The sequence below is a fragment of the Triturus cristatus genome, chromosome 1_1 (assembly GCF_964204655.1).
Source record: "Triturus cristatus chromosome 1_1, aTriCri1.1, whole genome shotgun sequence".
In the NCBI taxonomy this organism is placed as follows: Eukaryota; Metazoa; Chordata; class Amphibia; order Caudata; family Salamandridae; genus Triturus; species Triturus cristatus.
Window position 1 is genome coordinate 1,129,322,948 of NC_140579.1, and position 9,349 is coordinate 1,129,332,296.

Here is a 9,349-nt window from a genome sequence, read left to right on the forward strand (position 1 = left end):
AAAGAATTTCCCATGTGAAGTTTAATACTGTGATGTTAGGCTCACAATCTTACCGAGCAGCTTACCCGCTAACAATGTGAGTGGTTTGATTACATTAATGGTGAAATCGGATAGTTGCAGTTTCCTTTTTTAACGCAGCCCACATTATTGTATGTCCTCTTGTTAAACCCCTGCTTCATTGTAAGTAAATTAGGTAGTTTCATTTGATATTTCTTGGAATGTATTCATTAGATATTCCCAACTGTTGGCCTGCGTGTGCAAATCAGATCATGACAATATGCCTAGTGATCGGAATTGAAAACTGGCTCGCCTTTGAAGTAAATGTACTTTCAAAACATATTACCTTATGTACTTCCCCCAAATATATTCACGTGATATAGATTACAAGGCGAATGTTCAATGTGAACGTGTACCTCTATAATGAGGAAATAGTGGTGGCACACTTCTTGCCTGGTAATCCGAAAGCAATGGCTTTCCTTATGTCATCAATGTGGAGAGAATGTGGCCTATCAGGTAGGGCGGTCGACCTCGAAGCTGGGGTTCGAGGCTCGGCAGGGACGCTCAACATCCTGTGATTCTGGGCAAAACATTTTTAATTTCCCCACGCCTAACACAAAAAACGATGTGTCCCTCTGTAACGTAACTGGTGCTTGTGTAAAGCGCTCTGATACCTCCGGGTCTAGTTCGCGCTATATAAAACTCCACCCAAAATGATGTGAATGGAATATTAGAAGAAATATTACCTGTTATAGGGCCTCGGACGATTTGCACCGAAAGTAGCTACTGCTGAAATTAAAGTGTCCTGGGGAAATTGTAAACTATCTTGCAGTCACGGTGAATGGTACATTCACGCCAAATTAACATTGGGTTGTTAAACATTTTCCTCAACGGTGGGTGCTATGAGGCTGTGTGGCCCCTGAAGGGACTCTACGTTGTTTGAGGAGATACCTTGAAAATGAATCTAACAATTAATGTCGGTCACAAATGCACATACCACAACAATTTCAAACTGTTGCCCCATGTCTACCTGCCTACTAGTTCACTCAGGACATTGTGCGTGAACACCCCATGTGGCAGAATGTGGCCGAGGGTTTCCTGACTGGCGCAGCCTGTTTGTGGGAATTATTATGCGATGGATAACGTATACCTAACAGACCGGCACCATGACCCATGGTTATCTTGCTAATGCCGCTCCAACATCAATGTCGTCCGCCCGCTCATAGCTCCGGTACACCTATCTAACCTTCTTTCTTTGAGAATTCTATGTCAGGACCAGAGGCTCCGATTATGCTTCTCCTTTTCTTTACTGAAAAGCGTCCGTAACCGGGAGGCGATACGCGCTCCCACGCAAGCGGTGCCCTGGAAACGGAGTAGCACCTGTAGAGCAACAAAGCGGCAAGCTCCGATACCATGAAACCACAAAGTGCGATAGAACGCGGGGCCGATACGAGCGGCAGCGCTGAAAGCGCGCACAGGGAAAAGACGGCAGTGCGAGCAGTGCGCACAACAGCCCTACAATCAAACAAAGTGTAAGTAAATAACATTAAGCAAGCTAGGAAAAACGAAGCATGCATACACTAGGAAAGGTGAAAAAACACGTAACTGGCTGCGGAGCAGCAAAGAAAGAGGATGTAGTATTCTCTTATGCTTCATATATAGGGGTCTACTCTATGGTTGTCACGTGATACCCACTTGGTTTATGGGTATTGTAGTCAATGTTCCCTCTAATTTCTTTGCTCTGTGTGCGGCAGTGGAGGGTCTCTGTGCGCTGCAACCATGGCTATGTGTGCCAGGAACCAGACCGCGCGTGTGCGCGGCGCCAAATGTCACTCAGAACGTTTACTTCAATAAGTGAAAAGATGGTGCATTTTCACACATACAGTGCCACAATAAGTGTCTTAAGGGCAGTTTCCAAATTGGATAAACACGCCATGACATGAATTGGTTACACAGGCAAGTACACTTCAAGTTTAGAAAAGCACAAGACTTAAACGGTGGTACCATCATAAGATTTTAATAAATATTCTTAACTTGAGCACTGTTAATTGTCAATATCACATATAAACAATAAGGGAGACATGTCAAGTGGCATCACTAGAGGGGTGACAGGGTTGCTTCTCACGGCGATCTTTGGCATTTTTCCAGTGGTGATAAACTCGATCTAGGTCAACTTGCCCGTTCAGGAGGTAGGCCTTTGTCCTCATCAGCATATCCAAATGCTTCTGCTCTAAGTCTATTCCTCAATTTACTCTTTATAGTATTCATGAGGCTGAATCCTCGTTCACAATCTGCACTAGATGCTTGAAACGTTGCGCAGACATCTACAAGCTGAGAGACCACACTATACTGAGCAGCATTGCGTACAGTGAAATTCACCATGTCTTGAAAGGTGGTAAATAACCCACCCTTTACATGTTCTGCCACCACATATTTATAGTCTCTGTACTGTCGAACAACATCTTCTGGTGTTTCGCAATCACCCAGGACCAAGACATTTTTATACTTTTCTACAAGTCTTTGTATATTCTCAGTCCCAAAATCAAAATGTGATTGTGCGGCCATAGCCTGGATTTCAAAACTTGCCCATTCTTTTAGCTCATCTTCAGGGAACCTTTTTTGCATGTGCTCACAAAGAAGGGAAACAAAAGACAAAATAGGCCCACTGTCAAACTCTTGCCTTTCCTTGTACAACACCATCAGATCTCTTACATTACTGCTCCAAAAGACAGTGTCCCCCAAATACTGTTGCTTAACTTGGCCAATCTTTGCTCTTGCATACTGTACAGCTTCAACAGTAGTCAGAGAACTTTTTTGGAACAGTTTGCACAAAGATGCAAATTCACCCAGAACGTCATTAAGTACTGCAAGTGAAATATGGTAGTTGGAGTTTGATAGCTTTTTATAACAATACTTAGCAACTGGATCATTCTCCTCAACTTTCTCATGCTCAAAGTACTTAAGAACAGCCTCGTAATTACGAATTAGTGCCCCAACAGCAAAATGCCTTGAAAGCCACCGGACTTCATTCAGTGGTCGAAAAGAGACCACTTCACATTCAGTGACCGATGCAATTTCATCCAGCTTGGACTTCCTTGCTGGAGATCTGGAGAACACAGTGTAGACAGTCCTCAATAATGTCTCCATCTCTTTAACCATTGGAACCCTTTTCCAGGCATCATCAACTCCCAAATTTTCTCGATGGGCGACACAATGCTGCTCAACTTGATGAGGTATGGATTGTTTAAGGCGAGTAGCAACACCATTATTCTTACCCAACATCACGGACGCACCATCAGATGTGAACATGACCATTTTCATAAGGTCCAGTTCATTGGCAGTGTAGAAATCTTTCACAGCACTAGTGATAGCCTCAGCATTGCAACTAGTCAGCTTCACTATGCCCCCAAACTGTGTTTTGTGCTCTGTTGATGTTACTGGTCGGAACTTGAAGTACAGGATGAGCATTTTTGAAACAGAAATATCAGTGCTCTCATCAATTATCAATGTGTGATACAAAGCGTTACGAAGTTCTGCCATAGCTTCACAGTGTATCACGCTATTGATGGCCTCAAGGAACTCAAAGGCATAGTTCTTGCTCCTCCAGCTGTCTGGTATCTTGACATACAAAGCTAGGTGGTCATGGATGTCTTGTACAGATAACATTGAAGTATTCATTTTGACTGCCAGCAGCACGTTGTTGATGAGAATCTTTATCTCTTCAGGCACAGATCTTTGGCGTTCACCTACTTCCATTCTATTTGCTTTGTCAGTGGCAGTTTCTGTCAGCATTGCCCGCACTCCAAAACCAAACCTGGCAGCAGCACTTCTGTTTCTCAAGATCACCATGGCAGACTCGTGTACTTTGCTAAGTAGATGGCGTTTCATGTAATCCAGTTTCCAGCCATCACTCCATTCCTTCCCTGTGGAAAAGTCCCCAACAATCTTGGCTTCGGCACATGCTTTGCAAATCAAGCCCACGTCTGGACTGTATTGGAAAAGTTCCCCGAGTTGCACGCGGACCTTGCTTCGCGATTTCTGCGTCTCAGCCTCCACAATTTCCTTCATCCACTCTTCCTTGAATACAAGGCAACATTTCTTCCTTTGTGGTGACGCACTGCACTCTCCCATAGTGACAGCTTTGCGCTTGAACATTTCCGTGCCAGCCGGTTTTAACCTGCTGTGCCACAAAGCCTGCAAGATAAGGGAACATGGCTTACGTTGACGCCTAGCTCATGCAGGCAATCCTTTATACTACAATGATCAAGATGCACCACAGTTTAACTCTACCAAACAATTACCTCTCCTGCTTGAACTCACGTATGCCTGTGTCAAAGTATGGGGGTCTGCCTGCGAAGCCTGCAACAGAAGAAAACATGGGTAAGTATATTATACTACAATGATCAAGATGCACCACAGTTTAACTCTACCAAACAATTACCTCTCCTGCTTGAACTCACGTATGCCTGCGTCAAAGTATGGGGGTCTGCCTGCGAAGCCTGCAACAGAAGAAAACATGGGTAAGTATATTATACTACAATGATCAAGATGCACCACAGTTTAACTCTACCAAACAATTACCTCTCCTGCTTGAACTCACGTATGCCTGTGTCAAAGTATGGGGGTCTGCCTGCGAAGCCTGCAACAGAAGAAAACATGGGTAAGTATATTATACTACAATGATCAAGATGCACCACAGTTTAACTCTACCAAACAATTACCTCTCCTGCTTGAACTCACGTATGCCTGTGTCAAAGTATGGGGGTCTGCCTGCGAAGCCTGCAACAGAAGAAAACATGGGTAAGTATATTATACTACAATGATCAAGATGCACCACAGTTTAACCCTACCAAACAATTACCTCTCCTGCTTGAACTCACGTATGCCTGTGTCAAAGTATGGGGGTCTGCCTGCGAAGCCTGCAACAGAAGAAAACATGGGTAAGTATATTATACTACAATGATCAAGATGCACCACAGTTTAACCCTACCAAACAATTACCTCTCCTGCTTGAACTCACGTATGCCTGTGTCAAAGTATGGGGGTCTGCCTGCGAAGCCTGCAACAGAAGAAAACATGGGTAAGTATATTATACTACAATGATCAAGATGCACCACAGTTTAACTCTACCAAACAATTACCTCTCCTGCTTGAACTCACGTATGCCTGTGTCAAAGTATGGGGGTCTGCCTGCGAAGCCTGCAACAGAAGAAAACATGGGTAAGTATATTATACTACAATGATCAAGATGCACCACAGTTTAACTCTACCAAACAATTACCTCTCCTGCTTGAACTCACGTATGCCTGTGTCAAAGTATGGGGGTCTGCCTGCGAAGCCTGCAACAGAAGAAAACATGGGTAAGTATATTATACTACAATGATCAAGATGCACCACAGTTTAACTCTACCAAACAATTACCTCTCCTGCTTGAACTCACGTATGCCTGTGTCAAAGTATGGGGGTCTGCCTGCGAAGCCTGCAACAGAAGAAAACATGGGTAAGTATATTATACTACAATGATCAAGATGCACCACAGTTTAACTCTACCAAACAATTACCTCTCCTGCTTGAACTCACGTATGCCTGTGTCAAAGTATGGGGGTCTGCCTGCGAAGCCTGCAACAGAAGAAAACATGGGTAAGTATATTATACTACAATGATCAAGATGCACCACAGTCTGGCAGCAAAACCTGCAACAGAAAATGCACTCCTTTAACTCTAGCAAACAATTACCTCTTTGTTCTGCCTGTACTCCCGTCTGCCTGTGCAATTGTATTCGTAGTACGGTCTCCCAAACCTGCAAAAGAAAAGGGGTGCAGATTGTGATTCTATTTACCCAGCAACCCCCAACCCAACGAGGAACGTACACAGAATTACCTTGTCTTTGTGGGTACTCGCACCTGACCACTCCTATCCAAATACCTTACAGACTGGAAACCTGCAACTGAAGACAAGATAGTCAGCAACCCCCTACAGCACAAACCCGTTGGCTGCCAGTTTACAATACCACATTATGGATTAGGAAAGGCCATTGTCTACAGTTAAGGTAATATGTGGGTCCATGTGTTAATGCTGTTCAAACTTGTATTTATGGTTCATTAATGAAAAGCATCCATTATTAGGGTGAGCATTAAAAGTAAATGCCGTAAGCTCGGCCTTCACTACTGAAGGCGGCTCCAGTATAAATGTGTACACACAATTTCAAAGTTTAGTAATATGAGGCTATGTATAATGCTCCCAGAACGCTCTCTGTTTATATGCAAATATTTGCAGAAGCTTGAAACCAAGAGTGATGGTTCTTTGCTTTCAAAATAAAATGTTTTAAAAAAATGCTAGTAGGAAAAAAGACATTAGGTGCCATATCTTTGCAGCATCATTTAGTAAAATGTTGATGTACGCTTGTATCTCCCAAAAAATTCCTAATGGAAAATCAGTGTAACCAGTTGCAATATGATTTTTGGGACAAAAAATAACACAAGCGTTGGCAAAGGTCGGAAATGTGTGGTCAGCCGTTTGGCCACAATCAGTCCCGCGCTCTGCAGCCACACACCCCCGAGCACCCCCCCCCCCAAAGCCGCCACAAGAGAAATGTCTATTTTAGATACCACATATATTATGGACCTGACATGATCTTTGAAAGTGATGGGAAACAATCCGTGCCCTGAATTGTAATGAGTCCTTCACTATTGCAGAAATTGACAGAGTAAGCTGATCATGTCATGTGAAGGCACCGCCACCGCCTTACCGCAAAGACAGAGTAAATGCATTCATTATACACCCCACGAAATGCTTTAAATGGCCAGATATATTCCAGGACCAGCAATACCCCTGCTAGATCTCTGTTAGTGTACAAAGGTAAACATTTTATTTTAGCTAACAGTTCCTATAATCTATTCAAACATTATCCAAGGCATATACTCCATAAGAAAAAAAATAGCAGTCTTGCTTCCAATATAAAGGTCTACATTTCTCCCCAAACAAAAAGGTCTATGAAATGTAAATGCACAGCATGCTCGTATTTGCTTTGTCTGTCTGCACAAGCTCAACATCCTGCAACTTCAGGAAGCATGTCATTCAGATTACAATTATATTCAAAGAAAAAAAAAACAGCCTTTACAACAAGGTTTTAACCATGTTGTGCCTTACTGACACATTTTTTAACACACATGTTTTTACCATGTGTATGTTTTTACAGCACATGCCTTTGCCACGCATTTAAGGTAAGTTGAGGGGCGTGTTGGCGTCTCCCCGAAAAATACTTTGTATATATATATATATATGTATTGTGTGAACACCAGTACGCGCCTATCTGCCGCACTAGGCATCAGCACAGTCTATGCTGAACAGATATTGGTCAAGCACATGCCACTGTGGGTACCCACTGCTTGTGTCACATTCTGTTTGTTTGTGCAATACTCTGGTTTTACTTCCCACACTGCATGCTATCTTTTCTTTTCATCACATTTTGTACGCAAAATCATCCTGTCTAATTTCCACCTTGAAGTTTTGATGTCTTCACTTTATTCATAAAGCGAAGCCTTTGCAAACGCTTCTGCCTTTGCCTAATGAACAGAGGCGGCAGAAGGAGGGTCAGCAGTAAACTTTGTGGTTATGTGTACAAATGTAAAATGAGTCGTTCGCCTGTGAACCCAAAGTTTGATGAGGAGGCAAAGGCTTGACTCCAGTACGGTTTTAAAATCTTCTAAAAAGGCATCCCTTTTCTTGGGTATGAAAAGTAATCTTCCTTGAAGGGCGCTTCCTTGTGACCCCCGAGTGCTGGTCAGAGTGTATTCCGGTAAGGACTCACCTCTGTCTCTGCCCCTTTCAGTTTCACATTCTGGGGACGTGTTGTCCACGAGGCTCTCTGCCTTCTGTCCTGCTTTGTGATACTGAAGAGCCCTTTAATGGGCAGATGGTAAAGACAATTACAGTTCGGTCTCAGCAGGGAGTTGCATCACTTTATTGCGAATTATGAGTTGATAAATGCTTTTGTTTACCCGCACAGCCGTAAGCAGCTTTGTTTGGAGTTTATCAGTTGCAGTTGGGAAGATGACAGCGCAGAAGGGACATTCAAGCCTTATCAGTGCCGCGCTGCTTCCTCCTACAGCACCCAGAGGTAGCTTCTAAGCACTCCTATGTCCGCCGAACGTCCTGAGATCGTTTGTGCGCGCTCCACACCCGGGAGTGCGCGGTGACGTCGGCGAAGGTGCGCGCGCGCGCGCGCTCGCGCGCCTTAAAGGGAACGTAGATTGTAGTACATATTTGTGTTTTTTACTTTCTGATTGGCTGCTGAGATTTTCAGTAAAGAAAATGAGAAGCATAATCCTCGCCTCTGTGTCCTTAATAGAATTGAAAATTCTTGTCACGAATGTTTGCAAATTTTTAATTCACCCTAAAATGGTAAGAAGACAACATGAATGCAGATATAACATTTGCTTGGAAAGTTGCAGAATTATGCAGGTGCATGACATATAGAACCGCCCGTAATTCGATATATTGTCAGATATTATTCACCTTATGCATTATCAAAGGATAATAAAGGAGTCTCAGATATTGAGCACATCATCCTTTCCATATGATCATTGAATTAAACTCTTCGCACAGGTCACTTTAAAAGAGCATAGCCTATGTCAGGCGAATGGTACCCTCGAACTGAAACCTCTCAGTGTTAAAAATAGAAAAAACGCCTTATGGTACTATTGCAGCACACATTGGGGCAGATTTACAAGCCAGTTGCGCCACTTTTTCCATGTTAAAAGTGACGCAAAAGTGACGCAAGGGGCTTGTTAATCTGCCCCATTATGTTTAAGCTAAATCGAAACTGCTTTTATGGCTGTTGCCTTGTGCTGAAAACAAGTCTTTCTCTCCCAAATATTTAATAGATTCCAATACATCACCTATCTTAGCAGTACTTTAATAGAAAACTGTATGCACAGCAAGCAACACGGTGTATGAACTAGATTTGCAAGGCCGTTTAACATCTTTCCTCTGCCAGGGGTCTGCAATATTGTAAGGGCAGCCGTGATATGAACCACACCCTGCATTCAACACTGAGGTACAGCCAACTAATGGATTTAGCGCCGTGCTGCACCTTTGCGAGTGTTTACATGCGCCTCTCTTGACTTGGATCAGAGTGAACTACAGCATTGAAAGTGATAACGCAAACATTTTCCGTTGGCCACTACTCTCACACGCAGGCCCTGCTTCAGTTGCATAAAGATTCAAAGCATTCAGAATTAATACTCGGGCGCCAAGAGCAGACGTTTACGACCCTCTGCGGCTGCACCACACACAGTCCAGTTGCGGGGTGGTGGACACTGCCATAAAATTAGAAAGCCTTGAGAGACTC

General features: G+C 43.4%; 1 protein-coding gene across 1 annotated transcript; it reads right to left on the minus strand.

Moving 5' to 3' along the window:
• Window positions 1–2,007: 2,007 nt before the first annotated feature.
• Window positions 2,008–4,358, minus strand: LOC146871728 (E3 SUMO-protein ligase KIAA1586-like). Its single transcript, XM_085599769.1, has 2 exons — window positions 4,299–4,358; window positions 2,008–4,191 (listed from the first exon to the last, which is right to left on the minus strand). Exon 2 carries the CDS (start codon window positions 4,150–4,152, stop codon window positions 2,167–2,169), a length of 1,986 nt encoding a protein of 661 aa, XP_085455895.1. The 5' UTR covers window positions 4,153–4,191; window positions 4,299–4,358; the 3' UTR covers window positions 2,008–2,166.
• Between the last annotated feature and the right edge of the window lie 4,991 nt (window positions 4,359–9,349).